This window comes from Sceloporus occidentalis, unplaced genomic scaffold (assembly GCF_023333645.1).
Source record: "Sceloporus occidentalis isolate IW3139 unplaced genomic scaffold, rSceOcc1.0.p SCAF_1, whole genome shotgun sequence".
NCBI classification, from domain to species: domain Eukaryota; kingdom Metazoa; phylum Chordata; class Lepidosauria; order Squamata; family Phrynosomatidae; genus Sceloporus; species Sceloporus occidentalis.
The window spans coordinates 107,321,320-107,344,440 of NW_028316981.1; the positions used below are offsets into that span (position 1 = coordinate 107,321,320).

Consider the following 23,121-nt stretch of genomic DNA (forward strand, 5'->3'; position numbering starts at 1 on the left):
GTGTGATTCATCTTATCCACTTCTGATTGCTTGCCTGATCAGCAGTGATGTATTTAAATCTTTTACTCCAAGTCTTAAGTAAAAGTCTCTACGTTCAAGTCTCAAATCTCAAGTCTTACACAGTATTACAGAGAAAGAAGAAGTAATCCAAGATAGTAGCATTCTTTTTGTTGTTGTTATGTGCCTTCAAGTTATTACTGACTTATGGTCACCCTAAGGAGACTCTATACCAGTGTCTTTCCCTAGCTACTTTCCCCTTCTTCCTTCTACCACTACTTCCAACTTCCAGCCTCTGCTTCTCTCTGTCCTTTTGCTCAGCACCAAGCCCCTTGCCACCTCCTTGCCTGTTCCCTCCCTTTTCCTAACTGCCTGGCTCCAGCCAGCAGATTGTCTTTCTCTTTCTCATCCTCTTTCTCTTTGGAGAGAGGGCAAGTGGGAGAGAGAGTGAGAGGAAAGGAACTGGTTCAGGGCTTCGAAGGAAGCTGTTGTCATGACAAACCAAGGAAACATCAGGGCTTTGATCTGATTGAGGTTAGAAAGGGCTGTTTGGGTGTGTCTGTGTGTGCATGTGCGTTGTTGAGTGAGATTGAAGGAGAGCCCCGAGAGACTGAAAAGGTGAGAGCACCCAATGATAGCGAGTCAGGCTGAAAGGAAACCGTCTTCCAATCTATGACTGAGCTGCTCACCTTCTCACCTGTCTGACCATTTCCCTTTCCCCCATTTACTCTTTCTCCTTCCTCTGCTCTGCCTAGGAAAGTTGGTTACAAAGGGAGCCCAGCATTCAGAGACTGCTCAGGTGTTCACTCAAATAACTGGATCCATGCCTGCTGGAGAGGAGGAGGCAGAGGCAGACAGGCAAAGTCCTGGCCCCCATTGCCTTAGCCTTTCAGCACTCCTTTGAACTTCTTGATTCTTTTGTCATTGTCTCCTTGTCTCTCCCCTCACCCTTGCTTCTTCATTGTTTTGAGCTTAGTCTGAATTGCTTGAGAGAGGGGTTTCTTAAGAACAACAGAAGCAGTAGTGGCAACAAAAAGCTTTCCAGTTTCACCCAAAATCAACAAGCAAGCAACTGAATGAGAGGGAGAAAAGAAGAGGGGGGAAAGCACGTGAGAAGACGGTGGCAGCTGCTGAGGCAAACAAGGCAGGGTGGAGATGGGGTGAAAGAAGGATGGAAGTGATATAGTACTAAACCAAGGCCAGTAAGTCAGTTGCTAAAAATATTAAAGGCTCAAATTGAGTCAGTTAGTAATTTATTGCCAAATCAAGTCAAAGTCAAACCGCTGCAGAGACTTAAGTCCGACTTGAGTCCGAGTCAAATGACTTTAGTCTACATTACTGCTAATTAGTGCATTACATATATTCCCCAGCCATTGCTCATGTGCATACTGCTGCCAGAAAATATAGGTGTTACTGGAGGTGTGCCTGAAAGTGTGTCTGTCCTCCCTGCAGCTGTATCTCTAGGGCTGCTCACTCATTCTGCTTTACATTTTTGGAATCCACCCTGACAGACATATAGCCAGTAGCTTGAGAGCATAATACTATGATGAAATACCTTGATATGCTTTTCTTTCTAGACACTCATTTGTCCTCTGTTGCCTGAGGCTCACCTTGAACAAAAACAGTCTATGGAATCAACTGAAAGTGGGGTAAAAAGAGTGAGTCAGCATGTTTATACTGAGGCATATCCAGTCCTTCTGATATCTGGTTTAACTGCTTTCCTTAGTTGCCAGTGCACTGACATTTCATTGGGTTTATGTTATTGGCACGAACAAATATGTAAAATAAATAAATTACAAAATTACACAAAACATACAGAAAGCAAAAGGGACTGATGGCCTCAGGGTGTCTATTTAATTAATGATCCATTGTCTGCTGGGACCCCCCTCCACCCCGCATTTTGGGTGGTTTTCATTTGCATTGGTTGGATCTTGATTTTTGTGTTTTTCAGGACTGGTAGCCAGACTTTGTTTACTTTAAGGGTTTCTTTTTTCCTCCAGTTTGTGGATTTCAATGAAAAGCAAGCCCTGAAAACAGCACCAAAAAAACCCCACAACATGGTTCCGATATGTGGATGACACTTTACCCATCTGGAGCCATAGAGATCTGACCCTGTTTTTGAACCATCCACGCAAATATGCAACCAAACATCCAATTCACAATGGAAAAGGGAAAGGAAGGAAAATTGCCATTCTTGGATGTCCTGGGCATCCGTGAACCAAACCAACAGTTGAGCCACACAGTGTACAGAAAACCTTCACATACAGACAGATGATGGTGATGATTATCCTGCCTCTCCAATTGGATTGAGGAAGTTTACAACATTAAAACAACATTGAAAAACATTAAAATACCAAATAATGATTAATATCATAAAAGCCTTATTGCCTAAAAACCCACCCACCTTAAACTTTAAAATGACATTTCAGACCAAATAACAATAAACAAGATCAAGCAGGTTGGCAGTTGACAGAGCAGACAAAGTAATCTGGGAAGGCCTGCTTGAAGAGGTCTGTCTTGACCGCTTTTTTGAAGCTGTCAAGGTTGGTAATATTCCAGATCTCCTCTGGCAGGCCATTCCATAATTTAGGGGCAACAGAAGAAAAGGTCCTTTGAGAGACTGTAGTAATCCTAGTTTTTATTGGCTGCAACAAGTTTTTGGCTGCCTAGTTTTTATTGGCTGCAAAAAGTTTTTACCCAATAATCTAAGCATGTGGGGTGGATTATATGGGAGAAGGTGCTTCCATGGGTAGATACTTACACAAGAACTCCAACTGTCACCCAGGACAAAAAGAATCACAATAAAATCACTGGTAGACCGGGCAAAAAGGATCTGTGAACCCACTTCCTGGAAGATGAACTGAAGCACCTAGACTGGGCACTACAGGCTAATGGTTATTCCAGCTCAGACATCAGAAGGGCTGCCAGACCCAGAAAAACCCAGAAGAGTGAAGACAAATAATAATAATAATAATAATAATAATAATAATAGAATTTATTTATATCCCACCCAATCACTAGGAATCTGGGCGGCTTACAACATTAGGGAAATACAAAGCAATAGCAATAAACAATAACAATAAACATAAGATAATAAAGAAATATAACATAGCAATACATAGCAAAAACATAACAACAACAATAACAGTAATATCATAGCAGTTCAATAATGACAAAAGCCTAACACTGATGATTACATTCAAATCAATAATTATCAAAAAGAATTCCCCATTTCCAACCTTTCATTGCAAAAAATAACAAGCAGATGCCAATAAACAATGAAATGATAAAGGAAATACAGCACAAGTTACAACATTACTGTCAAGGAATTACAATAAAAGATTACAATCTAACACCCTGAAAAAGGGGGAGACTAAAAATTAGCAACAAGATAATGTTCTTCTTAGTATTGCCCAAGGCTTTATGGGCTGACGCCCAAGCTGAGTTGGTCCGGGGCTGGAGGAGGGGGCAAGATGGTAAAGAGCCCTCCCTCCCTCAGTCCTCCATTCTCCTCCTGGCAGTCCATGGCTGGGAATGGGAGCCCAAGGCTTTATGGGCTGATGCCCAAGCTGAGTTGGTCCGGGGCTGGAGGAGGGGTCAAGATGGTAAAGAGCCCTCCCTCCCTCAGTCCTCCATTCTCCTCCTGGCAGTCCATGGCTGGGAATGGGAGCCCAAGGCTTTATGGGCTGACGCCCAAGCTGAGTTGGTCTGGGGCTGGAGGAGGGGGCAAGATGGTAAAGAGCCCTCACTCACTCAGTCCTCCATTCTCCTCCTGGCAGTCCATGGCTGGGAATGGGAGCCCAAGGCTTTATGGGCTGACGCCCAAGCTGAGTTGGTCCAGGGCTGGAGGAGGGGGCAAGATGTTAAAGAGCCCGCCCTCACTCAGTCCTCCATTCTCCTCCTGGCAGTCCATCAACACAACCCAAAGGGAAGGTGTTTTACCATACATCAAAGGAGTCACAGACAGAATAGAGAAACTGGTGAGGAAACACAACCTCCAAATGATTTATAAACCTACCAAGAAAATCCAGCAAATGCTGCGCTCAGTGAAGGTCAGGAGAGACCCTCTGACAGCAGCAGGAGTTTACCATGCAACTGCGGACAAGTTTACATAGGGACCATCAAACACAGTGTTCAAACACGAATCAAGGAACATGAGAGACACTGCAGACTGGGTCAGTCAGACAAATCAGCAGTAGCAAAACATGTTCTAAACCATCCTGGGCATAAAATGCTATTTGAAAACACTGAAATTCTGGACCATGCCAACAATAATCAGGGAATGCACAGGGAAGCCAATGAAATTCGTAAACACCTAGACAACTACAACAGGAAAGAGGAAACCCTTAAAGTAAACAAAGTTTGGCTACTGGTCCTGAAAAACACAAAAATCAAGACCCAACAAATGCAAATGAAAACCACTCAGGGTGAAGGGGAATTTCGGGGAGACAATGAATTATTAATGAAATGGACACCCTGAGGCCTTGCCATTAAACAAAAGAACAATACACAGATTAAATTGTGGATGATGTCATTAGGGCCTGTGGTATTTCCTCAATGTGGAAATGTTGTGGGCTACCAGAGTTGAGTTTAACGTATTTGAAGAAACTGCAGGGGTCAGCACACCTGGAGTGCAATGGAGGAGCCTCACCCTGGAGAAACCACTATCACAGTCATGGTATCTTCCCTGCAGGTAAGGATATAGTGAACAGGCAGGCCCAACTCCATCAGGGCTAGCCTGAAGAAAGAGACCCCGCTCTCCATGATAACTGTCACCCTTTATCCTGTGAGGGAGTGAACAGGCAGGCTCAGCTCCACCAGAGCTAGCCTGAAGAAGAAGAGCTCTCACTCCATGATAACTGTCATCCTTTGGCCTGCAAGGGAGTGAACAGGCAAGCCCAGCTCCACCAGGGCTAGCCTGAAGATAGAGAGACCTCCCTCCATGATAACTGTCATTCTTCAGCCTGCGAGGGAGTGAACAGGCAGGCCCAGCTCCATCAGGGCTAGCCTGAAGAAAGAGAGCCCTCCTTCTATGATAACTGTCATCCTTCAGCCTTTGAGGAAGCGAACAGGCAGGCCCAGCTCCACCACGGCTAGCCTGAAGAAAGCGAGCTCTCCTTTCATGATAGCTGTCATCCATCGGCCTGTGACGGAGTGAACAGGCAGGCCCAGCTCCACCAGGGCTAGCCTGAAGAAGAAGAGCCCTCCATCCGGTCCATCTGCTTTGGTCCAGGCCTCAGAGGGAGAGAATAACCAATGGTCCTCATCCCCTTTCCCATCACCATTCCCTTCGCCTTTGGTGTCATGTCTTTTAGATTGTAAGCCTGAGGGCAGGGAACCGTCTAATTAAAAATAATAATTGTAAGCTGCTCTGAAAGCCTTCAGGGCTGGAGGGTGGGCTATAAATACAGTGCACCCACGTCATACGCAGGCACGCTTTACGCAGACTTGAGCTTATGCGCTCAAACTGCAGGGCGCACATGGGGTGGAAGGGGCGGCGTGTCCCATTCAATTGAATGGGCGCGTGCGCCTGTTGCGCCCCGCGCGCCACTGCACCGCCGCACACGAGCCCTATTGTTTCCAATGGGGCTTGAGCATAGGCAGAATTCGTCTTATGCGGAAGGGTCCGGAACGGATCCCCCATGTAAGGAGAGGGCAGACTGTACCATAAATAAATACACTACATTAAACAAGTGAGCAAATAAAACTGTTATGTGAAAAACAAGTAAAAATGATGACAGAACAGAGCCTAATGACAGACAGAGCATCAACCAGGGGTGGATGCATTACATGACTTGAATCTTCACCTTTTGTGAACAGAATTCAAACACATAGCTGTGCTAGACTGGAAACAGTATGTAAAGGGATCTTGTAGCACCTATGAGACTAACTGAAAGAAAGAGGCTGGTAGCAGAGCTTTCATAGACTTAAGCCTACTTCCTCAGAGACATGCTTGGAGTGAAGAATCCAGAGACAGACTGTATATAAGGCAAGACTGAAGTGTTCTGCAACCATTTTTGTTTATTCTTTTTCCTAATGTCTGATTTATGTACATTTATCCTCTGACGCAGGGACTGGCCTGTTTGCCAATTTAGAGTGCTGGAGGGCATTGCTGTCATAGCATGGCATAAAAGCACACTGGAGTATGAGAACGTACAATTCCCTTTGAAATTTTGGATGATGTCATTAGAGCCTGTGATGACATTTCCTGAACAGATGTGTGGGCAGAGCTGGCATCTATCTAGGATCAACAGAAGTTAGTGTTGAAATGTGTGTAGTCTGCCAGTTGCTGATGGAGTATATTCTGTGGATTCTGAATAGGATCCCTAATAGGATCCTCAGCCCACACGTTTATTCAGGAAATGTCATCATAGGCCCTAATGATGTCACTCATAATATTAAAGGGCCTTTCACTTTCTCATCTTCCGATGTGATTTATGCCATACTATGTCCACAATGCCCTCCAGCACTCTACATCGGGCAGAGGATAAGTGTGCATAATGTGGGTGCTTGATATGCTCAATAACTTTCAACAGTGACAATTACAACTACAACAAAAAAATTCTGATTTTATGCTGCCCATTTTCAAAGGTATCATCCAGCAACACCTCTCATTTCAAACAATGACATGTAATAGAAGTTTTGTCGTGATTCAAGTGCTGTGGTTGAAATGCTAGATTTAGCCATAGGTCTTTCAAGGTGACTTGTCCACCATCTTGTGAACAAAGCACTTGGGTTGCACTGGGGACCACCCTGACAGTCAGTGAAGGAGGCAGTGCATTTCCTGTTCAGTCACATAGGACTGAGGCAGTGGGTCAGACATCATGTGTCTGCTTCCTGCTCAGTGGGTGCTTCCTCCTAAGAAAATCCTATAGTAGTTTCACCTTAGAATCAATAAAAGCTGGAAATGACATGAAAGGACACAACAACAACATCATCAACAAACCTCAGTATGAAAACTCCTACCTGAGTTTTCTCAACATTCAGTTGTGCACAGCCATGCCATGCCACACACTCAGAAACAAGTACCTGAAGATGTAACTGTTCTAAAGATGTTGATATTATCAGCACTGGTGGAAGATATGAAATATTAACGGAATAATTCCTCGAGATCACAGCTGTCTTTGAGGGCTGCCAGACTTGGTGACACTCCCATTATTTCCTGGGCAAATTAGGGACTGCTGGGAATATGAGGAGGAATCAGCTGACCACCTGTGCATCAATGAGATTTCTTCTTCTTTGCTCTGTGAAAAACAAGCTCAGCAACTTTGATAGGAAAATCTTAATATTTTTTTGGGTTCCAGAGGCCACCTAGTGGCAAAGGTATGATTTGATCCAGGAACTTTTTATCAGCATACTATGAATAGCCAATATAAAGTGTAATTAAGAGCCAATCTACATGTAAGTAAATTGTCTTCACTTTCCTATGCAAATTCACATCTATTTCATCTATTCACTCTCCCTCTGCTGAAAATACTCAGCCACCCGAATCCATGTGAAGCAGACAGACAGACATGTGTCAATAATGCACATTTCTGTGGATTTCAGTGGATACACTAGTAAAAACCATGAAAGCTTTCCCCATAGAGTTTAAGAAGTTTTGCAAGGGGAAGGGGTGCAAAAATCCTGAACTCCTGTGAATCATGTGTGGCTGGATCGCATTCTAGAATGTGACTAGAATGAAGGGTATTTTAAATATATTGACTACCCCAGGACTGAAATTCACCCAAATCCACCCAGCAATTGTATACAATCTTTTAATTCCACAATCTCCTCCTGCAATTTCTGTAATCTCTTCTTAAGGGGAGAATGACAGGGGCAAGGTCAAAAATATTTCCTCCCCTGAAAGTGACAATTACAGTCCGCCCTCTATGTTCACTGCAGGACCCCCATGAAAACAAAAAAACTACAAATAAACAACTATTTTTTTAAACTCTCTTGGAATCTGAAGGTCCTCCAGTGCAAATCTATGGTCAACTGGACATTGACCATAGAATTGTACTGGAGGACCTATAAATGTCTAAAGAAGTGGAGCCCTGGTGGCGCAGTGGTTAAATGCCTGTACTGCAGCCATTCACTCGAAACCACAAGGTTGCGAGTTCAAGACCAGCAAAAGGGCCCAAGCTTGACTCAGGCTTGCATCCTTCCGAGGTCGCTAAAATGAGTACCCAGATTGTTGGGGGCAAATTAGCTTACTTGCTAATTAGCTTACTTGCTGTTCACCGCTATGATCTTTGGAATAGCGGTATATAAATAAAAAAACAAAAACAAAAAGTGTTCTCTTTACAAATCTCTAGGTCCTCCAGCATGACTCTGTGATGTTGTAGATATTGATCACAGAGTCATGCGTGAGGACCTAAAGACTCCTAGAGAGAATACATTAATCAAATCTGTGAATAATCAAATCCACAAAGGTTAAAGCCACAAATGTGGAGGGCCAACTGTAGTACTTTCCAAGAAGGCATCCACAATGGTATGTAGACAGCAAAATACAATTTTCACTCATAGCAAATCATTGCTTTTTCAGATAAAATGTAAAGCCTTCCTTGAAATGCTTGTGTAACAAAACCATATGCCACAGAATAATTCTACAAATAATCTAAGCAGGTCATCAGTGGAGATACTTTGCATATTTCAAAATGACTAGTTACATGCACTAAGCAGCAATGGCACTGCATTTCCTGATTTCTCATGAGTGCCAACTTGTGGATCATGGCTGTGGTCAAAGTGAGAAGGGGTGCAACTTCCCAGGTGATCCAGACAGAGAGCGAGAGGTAGGGGGGAGATGGCACTTTTTCTTCTGATCTGTTTCAGAATTAAAAAGATACCCACTAGAAAATAGAACTACAATCTTTGCAACCCTTGCCAAGAATTACCAGAAAATAGTCTAGGGCAGCAGAAACATTGTTCGGGCTTTTTTAAAATAATAATAATAATAATAATAATAATAATAATAATAATAATATTTTTATTAAAATTTTTCACATATACTGAAATTCTACAAATACATATAAAGAATTAAAAAGAAAAAAAGAAAACAGATTGAAAGATAAAACATAAAAGAGAAAGATTAAACTATAGCAACAAATATTGCAATTTTTCAACTCATTTGCCGCATCAGAAGAAGTTCTGAGACAAATAAGTCAGCATGCCTCTTTTAAATACATCTGTAAGCCTTGCCCTAATGCAGTAGACTCTCTTTAATGGCACATATTCTTCCTGATCTCTGTCTGGAATGCACACAAATTTGAGATGGACATCCACCTCAGTTCATCCCTTTCTAGAGAAGGTGAAGGCTATTCTATCCCCCAGAAGAAGATCCAAGGAACTGTACTGGAAGCTGTTTCTTATTAGCTAAGTTCTCCAGAATGAGGTCCCACTTCCTGGTACCCTTCTCTCCGCTTCTGCTTCTCTGAGACAGGGACGTAGCCAGGATTTGGGGAGTCCAGACTAAGTGCCACCATTATAATGGGGCTTGGGCATGGCGGCCCAGTGGCGTGCACAATTAATTGTATCTAATGGAAGGGGGGGGGGATCCGGACCCCACAGACCCTCCCTTGGCTACGTCCCTGTCAGAATCTTTATATAAGCCCTTCTCCCTACTAATGCCTTCTTTTGTTGTAATATTCTGTTGCACCCAGACAGAGGCCAGACACCCGAATCATGTCGTGGGTTAGGTGGGATGGCCACAACTTGAATATTGCATATAATAGCCATGTACAGTCACATACTATTTCACCTATGAATACAATGTGTAATTGTATAATTAATTGTACAATGCATAATGAAACGTGGCAGGATCCATGCTTTTCAAACCAACATGTGCTCCAACAGGGCCATATGTAGCAGGTGTCTGATAAGCATCTGGCAAAGTTTACCATAAATTCCAATCTGTGAGATGAGGAAATATGGTTCGCCTCAGGAGAAAGATCCTGCAGATGCCCAAACTGTATGCTAGCCCATTGGCCCATTTTCCAACCATCCAACAGCCCCAGGAAATCCCTCCTCCCAATTCAACTCATGCCCAATATCCCTTTTCCCCTTTCATACTCACCACAAAAAGGTTCCAGCCTAACTTGTTCGGCCAAAAACAGCCTATCATCCAGCATGGTGGCCTATATAGGCCTGCTTGAGATCTCAGGAAATCTGAGGAGGAGCTTCCATGTATATTATATATATTAGTTATCTTCTACAAAAACAGCCAATGATGATGCAGTTTATCTGGTTGTCCCATTTTTAGTATTGCTAATATCTTTTTCTCCATTCTCTTTCTCTCATCACACAGTTCCTTTCGATATCAGCTCACCTGGCCTTGCAAGCTTTTCACCACACTGAGTCACTGTCATTCACCTGTGGTTCATCTTGTATTGAATCATCTTTATGTACCTTGAATGGCAAACCTGCTCAGTGAACACCCAACTAGTCCTCAAACCCCACCCCCATGGTCCATAAGAATTTTCTCTGTCTTGACCCCTGTACGGTTCCCCCCTTCAGCACAACTCACTCAGAACATCCATAAGATAGACATACACATCATTTTATGTACATATCATATTTTATTATTAAAACCAAAATCTTTGAAAATGTTCAACAAAATATTTTAAAAATTGCTGTTTGATCATAATATCTGTGGAAGTGAAGCTATGCATTGCTGCCCCAATAGAATGGCTTTACGTTTTATGAATTTTTCTGATGTCCTTAAAAGCTATGGTGGTTGTTGCATGAGGAAGGAAAAAGTTATTGCACCACTGCACTCTTATGAATTACATTTTATGTCAACACATTGGGGATGTTTTCCTTTAGCATGACAACATTTCTGCAATGCCACTAATCTGTCATTCCAAATGAACATTGCAATATATCGCCTTTAAAACTACTACAATCAGTGTTACCCACAGTCACTCATGGGACTGCAATGAGTAAAAGGAAAAACTAACATCAAAAGCAGCAGACACATTAATTTATTTTTTGCATCATCATTATTATCATTTCTATTTTTAACAAACTGCATATAAATAACATTTTTTTTACTTCTGACACAGCTGTAAGAACTTAAAATTAATTCTTGATAAACATGTTGGACATTGCTGAAACAATTACAATTTTGAACAATTTGTACAATGGAGAACACTTACATTTTAAAACTTAAAACCCTAGCCCACAAACTACTTTCTACATAATGCTTGTAAAATTCAAGATGATACAAAATCAATTGATCACAGGATTTTCTCTTATCATTATCAAGTCTTTGCCATAAATATTGCAGTTATGGGCAATGATCAAGCTGAGCTCCTGAATGGCTATAGAAAACTAAAATGGCATGATCCAGACAAAGTTAAGCAGTATCTTCAAAGACACTCAACAATTAGGCTACGATCCTGTTCAGAATCCTAGTGAAGTGTCAACAGGCAGCAATGGACATTGCCATTCTGAGGGTTTTGTCTTTTTGGTGGAGGAGGCAGAGCTATGCCTTGTGTCCTGACAGTTCATTGTACTGTGGGATGAAGGAAAACTATTTGCATAAGATGGTACTGGATAGCTCCCTACAGAGATATGTAAATAGTACAACCATCAGTGTAACCCAGAATTTATACTAGAATAATGCTGTAATAGGACTCTGGCCTGTGTGTAATGGCTATTTTAAGCTCATTTTTGGGTTCCTTCAAGTTAAAACAATCAACTTTGATGATCTGCATAACATTGGCCGGATCATGGTCATGGTCATTGTCACAAGTGATCTCATTCTCCACTACTAAATGGCACTACTATGAATGATAACATGGCTCTGTCATCTTTACGTATTAGTCAGGCTGCATGCTGTATTCATAAATTCAGTCCATGGGTGAGACCTTCATTAACAATAATGGGGTTCAGATGAAACAAACAAACAGACAAAACTGAATTATTAAGGACCCTGGCATCATCACAGTTAGAGTTTATAATGAGATATAATAATAAAGGGACAATGGCTTCAGTCTCTTTTTACAGTATACATTTTTTTGCAAAAGGAGAACAAAAATGTAAAATTGTGTCATGAGTACCACGGTCACTAATAGCCTTCATTGCAGATGTGAAATACTATGTCTGTTTGAATCATCAGTCTTATCTCACAAGGTTATGCTGGAGTCACTGAGTTTTACCACTGATCTCAATAATAACAGGAGCAGAATAATTGTGCTATTGGTGGCAAGTAGACCTGGCCCTGACAGGACTTTTTGACCTGTAGAATTTGGAGTTATGGGCTACCATGGGGTAGAACTTATTGAACAGGCTAATCCAACTAAGTAAGTCATCTTGACTGACAAAATATGGGGATGGGAGGAGAGGTGGGATTTTACTTTTTGGCATGGTAGAATTGCTAAAAGAAATAATAAGGTAAAGGATGTGGTCTGGCACACAGTCGATGACCAGCAGGATGGCTAGTCATAGTGGGAAAGGAAGAATAAATGACCTGTAGCCTGGCTACTAGTGCTTTCAATAATCTTCCAACTTGTTATCACATTTGCTCACCACATACCAATCTGCATTTACAGCATGAGCTGCAAACCATTAAAAAAAATCCATGTCTTGCCCAGAATTTTGTTAGTCACATATGCACATTTCATGGGTGTGTACATTCTGCTTTGAACAGGTGCAAGGGCCATTCTCTTTTCTCTTGGGCACTGTTCATACCAGCCCCCTTGGCAGTTGCTAAACCCATTGGGGTGTCACTATTATAGGAAAGGGGAGAAGAGTGACCAGGCAGCAGGGACAACTCTTATCTCCACTGCACTTTGCTAGACAAGATATGATGTGTGAAGTCATTGGTTTTCTGCCTCTCTCTTCAAGTAACTGCAGGGGCATGAGAGGCAATCCTGCTCAGTTGCTTTTCCCTTTCCCCATTTCATAGCAGTGCCAGCTGCCTCCTGAAGCTTCATGTTTGCTGAGGAGGAAGTCATGAAGCTCTGTTTATGGAGTAATTGCACCCTATGTGCAGTCCTTATGTTCTGGAAGTAGTTCTGGAAATAGATACATAGCTGTTCCCAGAGCAAATATAGCCAATGATGAGAATTACAATCCAACAACATCTCTGGACCACAGCTCCCAATCCCTGCACTAAATAGTTTTTTTTAAAACAAACAAATAAATCATTTGCCAAAGATTTGAAAAGAATGTCCATATTAATTTCCCTGGGTATGTCTTATTTTTGGGGGGCAGGATACATTTAGACACTAAGGGGCTTAGTATGCCTTTACACAAACACAAACCTCAGCCTACTTCATTAGATGCTTAAACTGAAAGCTGTGTAGGCACACAAAAAACAAGGGTTGAAATACACACTAGAGAGGATTTTCTGGTTTTATCCTCCAACATATTTCAGCTTAATCTGAAGGGCAATGCATCTCAAAATATGGAGGAGCCCTCACTGAAGGAGTACCTGGCATCTAGTCTGGGTAGGGCTGAAGTTTTATGGCAGGAGAAGGTCAGATCCAGAGGGAATTTCTTCCCAAAGATTTAGGAGATTATCATATGGAGAAATACTCCCAATATAAATGTGGGATTGAAAACTCAAAACCGGGTGTTATCACATGCGCTGGCGGCCTGGCATGTACAACCCAGATGGATCCTGGACCCAGCTGTGCAAATAATAATAATAATAATAATAATAATAATAATAAAAAAAATTATTTATATTTCCTGCCTCTCCCTGCGGATCGAGGCAAGATTACAGCAAAAAATTCAACACTACAAAATGCAAATACAATGTTATCTAAAAATACAAACAATAAAATGGTCAGCAATACTGCTACGAATCATTAAAATATCCAATCATTGTCTGTTCCCATACTATTGAGTCAGAAATGGCTTTTCAAAAACTGGAGCTTGCAGTGTTTGATATTCTGCCAGGTAAACATGGCTGGGATCTGGGCTGCATCCAGGTTGCACTCGTCTGGCCGGCAGTGCATGCGATAACACCCGATTTTGAATTTCAATCCCGTATCTATGTCAGGAGTATTTCTCCATTCGATAATCTCCTCAGTGTTTTAGCTACCAAAATGGCTGTGCTAATAACAGAAGCTGCAGAGAGGCAGGGAGCATGTGGGATCTTCTGACTCCTACACCTCCTTCCTCTCCTGTGTCATTGACTGGATGGTTCAGATGGAAACTGAAGAGCTTTGTTTTATTCCTCTAAATGCCACTGTTGGATTAGTGTTTTAGTCTACAGAACCTTAAGGAAATAGCAGTGATTTGGGCTGCTCTGTAATTACAGTAGGTTTAGAAGTGAACCTCAGGGCCAAACTAGATCGGATGAGTTTATTTAAATGCAAACAGCATTAGAAGAGGTGTCTAGGACATTGACAAATACAGGGATTGCAGCAGGTGTAAAGGGGGAATTTAACTCTTTCTTTACATGCTGCTGACTTTGAGGATAATTTGAGAAACACAGCCAGCCCTTGATCTGTAGTTACTAGTAGTATGCATGGTTTCCCATCAAGTAGAGATGCTGCAAACTTCTGTACCCACAGAACTTTTACAAGGATGAAGGTGATAGATTTTGCAACACAAGATCTTGGTGGGCACAGGGATTTATAAATGTGGCTGATGCCAGGATACAGAAGGGACAATTAAGAACTGGAGAGTCAGTGGGGACAGAGTTTCAAGACCAGTGCTCCCAAGACCTAACAGTATCCTATAAGAACACATCACTATCCTATGAATCACATGACAAATCCAGTTACACTCACCATCAACTATACAGATGTCTACACACGTTTAGGCTTTATAATTAATGTGCTTTATAAAATATAGAACTATGGATGTCATATTTAAAATATATTTTCCTTGTCAACAACATGTAATCTGTTTGTAAAAAATATATGCAGAACCTTCCTGGAAATCTGATGGTCACAAAGGGCACAGTGTAAACCAAGCCATTTGTTCCTGCTCTTCCTTATTTATTCTGTCCAAAGTTTTTCACCTATTTAGGCAATATGGTTTTTAGACCACTTTGCAAACCAGGACATGTGGAATCTTTCAATGGGCTTTCAAGGTCTTGGCACTAATCCTTTTTCTAAAATGTGAACTCAAATTAAGAATCAGTTCTTGTATCCCTTTGAATCTGAATATTCTTCTATTTCTTCCATACTAACAGCTGGGGGTGTACATGATGGTACACAGCTTGTTCTTGTCCCAGCTAAAAATCGCTGTGTTCTAGAGTTCAAACCTATAATCCTAGCTATACTGGAAGGAACTCATTAAACTCACAGAAGGCACAAGCAGTAACTTTTCTCCAAATCAAGTGGTTATGGCCTCAATCCAGCTGATTACAGCTCCCACTGAAAGTTATAGGACTTACATTAAGCAGCCCAATCTCAACCAAGTTTAATAAGGCCACTTATTTCAATATAATTTCCTTCAAAACAAGTTTAGAATTGTAGTTAAACACAGTTTCTTGGAATAAACTCCATTTGAAACGAACAGAAATTATTATTGAGAAAATATGCCTAAAATTGTGTTGTACATCATAGCTAACTTTAGATGGATTGGGGCCATAATGTATAGATATTTTGGACACTTGGAAATACAGTATCAAAGGATACAATGGCTACTTTGAAATATTCAGCATCAAAATACATTTTAAAACATTCATTATTTTCTTTCAAGAGATGTTTTGAAATAGACCAAGTTTGGTGTCACTAGTTGCTGCAAATAACATGTAGAATTTCTATTCTGAAAATTTTGCTCCTGATAAAGGCAAAAGTATCAATTAAAAAAAAACCACCCTCTCCACTGTGAAATATGAATGATATTTTTAAATCTATTAAAATCTATCCTTCAAATACTTTAAACTGCCCCTAGTTCAGAGATTACAGCTGTTCTTTATTGTGACTCCTCAACATTATCACTGTATTACAAACTGGAGCTCCAAAATCCAGCAAAATCAATGTGTGCTTAATGTTTGCTCAGGACTCCAACTTCATGGGTTTGATTTATTTTGTACACTGAAAAACATCTTACTTCCAAAGTACCTTAAATGTCCAACCTTTTGATAATTTTGTTTTACTACATGGAGAGTACCATGCATGCTTTTGTGCTTTTGAACTCTTTGAATCATTTGCACATGACCTCAGTTCATTTCAGTGAGGCCCTTTCTTTCAAAACAACATTAACTGGGCTGCTAGCAGCCAATGTCAAACAGCTATGATACAAAACAATACCAGATCCTTACTATTGACCCCACATGTCACTGCTGTATATGCTGGGGGTGCGGTACCAGATAAGAAGAACTTATGATTTCTAATATTCCAGCCATTTAAAACCAAAGTAAGTGGCCGGGCCTTGACTATATGTACAACTTTCAGGCCAATGAAAACAATGGAACAAGATTGAAACACGTTCAGTATAATATATCACAGATCTTTCCTGCTTAAGTATACCCTGCTTTTATCTGAATCATTTATCTTGGAGAAGAGTTGCAGTTCAGTGGTAGAACATTTTCTTTATATGGAGAAGGTTCTTGGATCAATCCTGGGCATTACCAAATAGGTCAAAGAAAGAAAAATGCCTGGAATCCTGGGATGTATTCTCAGCCAGCATCACCAATATCATGTTACAAGTCCAAATGGCTAACACAGTATACGGTAGCTTTCTATGTTCTTGTGTCTTGTATGGATTCTGAGAGTCGATTACAGAAAAAAAATGTGCATGCTTGCAAATGAAAGATTAATAAGTAATGAGTTACAAGCATCTGGATATCTGGTTCCAAGCATGCCCCAGCCTACTGCCTTCATAACTTGCAGGATAGTGGATTTGTCTGTCTGATTTCTTGGAAACACACTACCTTGATGAGCAAGTCAAAGCCATCAAAGTCCTGGGTGACTACATTATCAACTTCCACTAGTGGGGATCACTTTCAAAGAAGTAGACAGGGTTAGGGACTGTACCCTTTCAAATGTTGTTGGATTTCCATAAGTCCCAGTTTGTGTCATTTGTGTACTCAATGTTCAGACATAATTGGATTTGTGGTCCAACACCATTTGGAAGACAACAGGTTTTCTATCCCTGCAGTAAAGGAGTAGTCACTCATATACAATGGAAGGTTAGGTTACAAAATGATATAGGTAGGTGGTTAGGATGGAATTATATTACTCATTATTACTGATGTAATGGATATTAGCCAACATCATGATATGAAACAAAAACCTGACATCTTTGCTAGTGGAGAAAAGAACTTTATACTTCCTGCAACAATTTAGTTTAAGTGCTGGTAAAATGCACTATCATTGAACATGAAACATTTTTTAAGCAAAATGGTCTGAATCTTGTGCAACAAATGAATCACAACTCTGTAACTGTTGCACAATAAGCAGATCATCCAGACAGGACCTACAGTAATCCCACCCTCCATTTATTGTGTTAAATTTCTTTCACCTTGAAGAACAAGCATGATCTCTTCTCATACATTGCTTTCAAAACAACATATTAGTACAATGTTTTGTCCTGTGAGAAACATAGAGTTTCTGCTCACAATAGATGGTTAAGCAAGCTACTGATGCTGTGCTACCATATGCAATCCAGCTTGCTAGAGCAAAAGCAGCAGCAGTTTTGTGATTAGCAAACAGAACACTGAATATTGTTTTAATCATTTAAACTTCAATAATTCATTAACTTTTTAAACAGCAGGTCTCTCTTATTAGCATGCTTCCAAATGAAACAAATTCTAGCTGGTGTCTCTAGAGGGAGGCAATATCGAGTTTGTTGCATTCAGAGACACAGCCCAGTTTGTGATGGCATACAAAATCCTTGCACACAGAGTATATCCAAGTAGTAAAAAGCTTTCATCAAAAAGGGTAGTGGGGAAATTTTTTTTGACTCATTTTCTTCAGGGTCCCATTACATATAAAGTCTCTGATTTCCGGTGGTACTCCTCAGCTGCTGTTACATGACATTTTCAAAAAGCTGTAAGGATCTCATGATATTGTCATCCTGGAAACAACAAGAAAATACACTGTGCATATTGATGTTGCTTACATGAACAGTTCTGCCAATTCTGTAGTATTTAAGATGGTTGCAGCTTTTTAAGATCCATATATATTGCTGAAAGGGAGCTATTGTCCCAGTTCACAGAAACTGACCTGTATGCAGACCATATATGATAGGGGTGGTGAAAGTACAGTTTATAAACTACTTGTAGTCCCCAATGCAGTTTTGATCTTCCCAGGCCTTTCCCAGTACCCCAACATTTAATTTAAAAAAAAATGCTCTGCAATGAGTGTATAGGGAGAATTTTCATGAGAGGAGTGGGGCTGGGCCAGTAGAGATATTAAACAACAACAACTAGAACAGGAGGTGAGTTGAATTAAAAAAATGTGTGACAAAGCACCAAAGGCATTCTTTCCCATTTGGGCCCAAATTGACAAGGGGAAGATTTAGCAGTCAGCACAGAAATGGCAAGGGTTTTTCTCCTGCCTTGCTTTCCAGTGACAAGGAGAAATGCCTGGTTTTAATACAATCACTTACCTTTAGACTGCCAATGTATGATTTAACTGGAGACCAGCTCTAAATTTCTATGCTTACAATCAGCTTACAGATAAACTAATTTCCTTTTACTATATATGCTGAATATTATTATTCAAAATTATGGGGGAATGAGGTTAATGTCATTTTAGATTACTTTTCTATTTGAAATAATATGGCAGAGCAGATATCAATACATTCATTAAAAGAGAAGCATTTCGCATCAGAAAAGACACTTCATAATAGGAAGAAAATAAGAGTACTAATTCCTAATTGATTCCTTCTGCACTGTTGAAGTCTCCCACCTACATGATCATTTGAATTCAGTTGCTGACTTTTGTGTCTGCCCTGCAGCCTAAATTGTTTATAGTATACCACAGTCCTGAAAGCAAAGTCTCAGATTAAATAGACAGATGGCAGGTACTATATAACATTATTTACACAACTTTCAGTGACTGCATATATAAAACTGATAAATTTACACAGAAGAAATGCAATCTTCATAGGCACACAACCCTATTTCCGTTTACTGAGAAGGTCTGGTTGCATCCTATGGGGCTTGCTCCCTTGTATGTGCCTTTGGGTTGGTGGCCTAAGGCTGTTTCTGATGCATACATTCCTTTCATCCTCATTGCAGATATTCTATCATCATTATGCACTTCATTGGGTGCATGTACACCCCCTTACCTCTGCAAAATCCAACCCTATCTGCAGCACAACAATTGGATAGCTACTTTTTAAAAAATTGCCCAGATAAGGCACAAGTAGATAGCTATCATTATTGTTAGTATGTTGCTAAATTTAACTTTGATTCTTCTTCGTGGTCACTGTGAATCACACAAATGGGTTATTTGCACCTGCTCAGTGCATCACTTGGAACCTTCTAGAGCTATTACATACAGCTCCACCCAGTCTCCAAGTGACCTACCAGCTGACTTCTCACCTAAGCCCTCAGTTTCTTTCTGTCTGCTGTAGCGGCAGTCTCAGCAAAACTTCAGAGCAACACTTCAAAGCTTATTTTTCCTGACAGACTTTGATTTCTGTGTTTGATTTGTTCTGTCTTGCATCTGGTTATTTCTTCGTTGATGCTTATAGCACTTTAGGTACTTTAAAAAGTTCACCAAATGTTTGGGCAAAATACCAGAGAATAAATAACCACTGGGCATGACTTTTGTACTTGGCATAGGCCAGTTGTAATACAGAGGCAAGGTTAACAATGAGCAAAACCTATCCAATCTGATGGATTATCATTCCTCGCCTCACTCTAATCTTCTTTGGTTGTTACTGCATTGACTGATTGAACTGATTGGCCCTCAGGCAGTCTTACATGGAACCTACTTCAAAAGAAACATCAGCTAGAAACCAGGCCAGCATGCCAATGGCCACAGTCTCTACTGACAGTCCTACTGGAGGAAAAGTGCCTGATATGCCAGCCAGGCCCTTTCCTGGAACCAGGAGACCTTGCAACTGTAGTACATGCTCTGGTAACCTCAAGACTCGATTTTTGCAATGCGCTGTACATGGGGCTACCCTTGTACCTAGCCTGGAAATTTCAATTGGTACAGAATATAGTAGCCAGGTTGGTTACTGGAGCAACTAGGAGTGACCATATAAAATTTATTCTAAAGTCACTCCACTGGCTGTCCATTGGTTACCGGGCACAGTACAAGGTGTTGGTTATTACCTTTAAAGCCCTACATGGCTTGGGCCCAACTTATTTAAGGAATCACCTTTCCCCAAACAATCCACCCCATACCCTTAGGTCCTCTGGGAGGAATTTATTGCAGCCTTTTAAGACCAGGCTAACTGCAACCTCCCAGAGGACTTTTTCCGCAACAGCTCCCAGTCTATGGAATGGCCTGCTGGACGAGATCTGTCAAATCACCAACTTAGATAGTTTCAAGAAAGCTGTTAAGATGGATCTCTTCTGGCAGGCCTTTCTGGAATGAAGAACTCGGCCACTGTCATCTCCATATGTGTTTGGCTCTGCCTACTGTTTTAGCCAACTGTTTTAAATATCTATGTTTTAATGTTTTTAGGTATTTTAATTCTAATTCCTTTTTAAAGGTTGGGGAATATTGGTTATGTACTGTTTTCATTTTAACTTGTTCACTGCTTTGATTGTCCAGACAAAAAGCAGGATATAAATAAAAAAGTTTATTTATTATTTATTAACATATGAGATCAATTATTCCATAATAAGGGTCTTTAATTGATACCATCTCCTTACTCCATACAGAAGAATCAGATGGTCAGACCTTCCATACTAAGGGACAATTTTTTGTATCATCTTCTTGTTCAAACTTGTTCCAACTTGTTCCTTTCATACTGGGGGCCATTCATTGGTACCATCTCCTCACTTCCACTATGGAGGAAACAGAAGTGGCTGGTCCCTCCATACTGAGGGCCGATCATCATTACCTTTCTCTTGCTACATGTGGAGACATGTTCAGTCAGTTCATACCACTGATAATTGGGGGCATTGTCTCACTCCATATGAAGGAAACTAGATACAGTTGGCCCTTCATATCTACAGGCCTGCCATCCATGAATTCAAGTATCCGTGGACTGCAAGCCTGCATTGTCCCCAATGGTGGTGCATGCATGTGAACACGATGCCATTTGGGACAATCTCCTCTATACTGTAGCAGTGTGTGCATGTAGCTGCATCATCATTAAGTCCCATTGTCCTTAATGGCAGTGCAGCCATGTGCACATGCCACCACTGGGGACAATGAGGACTGTTCCTAATGGTGGCATGGCCATATGCACGTGCCATCATTGAAGTTCTGTTGTCCCTAATTGTGGCATGGCTGTGTGCAAACGATAGCACTGGAGACAATGGAACTTGCGTATCTGTGAATTTTGATATCTCTAGTGTGTGTGTGGGGGGTCCAGAATGGATCCCTTGTGGATACCAAGGGCTGACTGTATGTGGTTTGCCCCTATATACTGAAGACCTAACATTGGGACCATCCTCTCATTCCATACAGTGGAAATGCAACACGTCTGTCCTACCATACTGAAGGGCATCGTTACCACACAAGAAGTGATTTGCCCCTCAATTCCAAGGACCAATCATTGGTACCATCCTATTGCTCCATAAAGAGAAGTCACAACAGGTTGATCTCTCCATACTGAGCACAAATAGTCGGTATTATTGTGGAGATGCCACCTCACCCTATCTCTCTCTCTCTGATGCCAACACAATGGGTCTTTTGGATCCCACTGCTTGGTGCCAATTATTATGTGACAGCAATCTTTACCACTGCCATCAATGCTTATGTGGAGGTTATCCACCCACTGACTGAAGTGGCTTTTTAATATACTTGGTGGCATGTTTGATGTTATCTAAAACCACTTCAGGCAACTCTTTGTTGAATACAAAGAAAATAATTTCATTTACATTCAGAACGTATTACAGTGGACCCTTGTTATACGCTGGGGTTTGGTTCCAAGATCCCCCATGGATAACAAAATCCGTGGATGCTCAAGTCCCATTAAATATAATGACATAGCAAAATGGTGTCCCTTATAAAAATTGGAAAATCGAGGTTTGATATTTGAAATTTATACTTTTTTTTAAACACTGTATCTTTCCTAGTGGTTCTCAAACTTATGTTACAGTGTTCAAATTACTTCAGTTGTTATAAATTTACTACTTTCTTTCACTTGACTATGTACATTTCTTTCCTGTCTTGGTTCAGTTATTACAAATTTACTACTTTCTCTCACTTGACTCTATGTACATTTTTTTCCTGTACATAATCTATACCCAGCTTCCTTAGCTGTTAATTCCTCAGGTTATTTGTTACACTAACAATAAATACAGTTTAGCTTGCTTACTTTAGCTCCCTTTTTATAAATCTGCTCCTCAGGTGGTTTCTAATATTTCCCAGCCTTCCTAGCTGTAAATCCTGCAGGATACTAACATACACTCTAACACTGGACTTCTCCTGTCCATTCTAAATTTCTTCTCCTGGTCTGGGAGTCTGAATCCCATCCAGATTGAACCGCTTAATCCTAACTGTACATCCTGATGGTTCTAAAAACAACCTCTTGTCTCAGCAGGCTTTGACACACTCCTTTTATACTCGCTCATGAGAGCAGCCCCCACATTTTTTCAGCCTGATTCCTGTTGGCTGCCCTAAATGTTTTATTCTGCCTGTGTTTCTCCACAATTACCTTCTCAATTCAGATGGCAAAAACAGAAGAGGTTGTTGGTCTCTCCATATTGAGGGGAAGATTATTGGTACCATTTTGTTGTTGTTGTTAACTGCCCTCAAGTCAATCTCAACCCATGGCAAGGATGAGATATCTCCAAGACCTCCTATCCTCCATTGTTCTTCCTAGTTCCTGTAAACCCATACCCATGACCTTCTTCAATAGAGTCCATCCATCTAGCATGCAGCCTTCATCTCTTTCCACTTCCCTCCACCTTTCCTAACACTATTGTTTTTTTACACTGAATCGTGTCTTCTTGTCATGTGTCCAAAGTATGACAATCTCATAAGTTTATTGCACAGGCCCTTCAGAGTTATTTTTCTATCATTTGTCTATGCAGAAGGAACGGCCTGTGTCTACACAGTGTCTCTATAAGTGGTCTGCAGCAACTATCTGTCTGGC

At 40.9% G+C, this 23,121-nt stretch overlaps 1 protein-coding gene across 7 annotated transcripts in view; it reads right to left on the minus strand.

The window, feature by feature from the left end:
• Positions 1-10,560: 10,560 nt before the first annotated feature.
• Positions 10,561-23,121, minus strand: part of LOC149321939 (A-type potassium channel modulatory protein KCNIP1) — a 799,364-nt gene continuing 786,803 nt past the window's right edge. For 5 of the 7 annotated variants that reach the window (XM_089531786.1, XM_089531768.1, XM_089531759.1 and 2 more), the window contains one exon: positions 10,561-16,653. In XM_089531786.1, the coding sequence (XP_089387912.1) occupies positions 16,501-16,653 (153 nt within the window). In that variant the 3' untranslated portion in view covers positions 10,561-16,500. Of the gene's footprint in view, positions 17,965-23,121 lie in introns of all 7 variants that reach the window. The other 2 variants (XM_089531777.1, XM_089531750.1) reach the window with 1 other exon arrangement.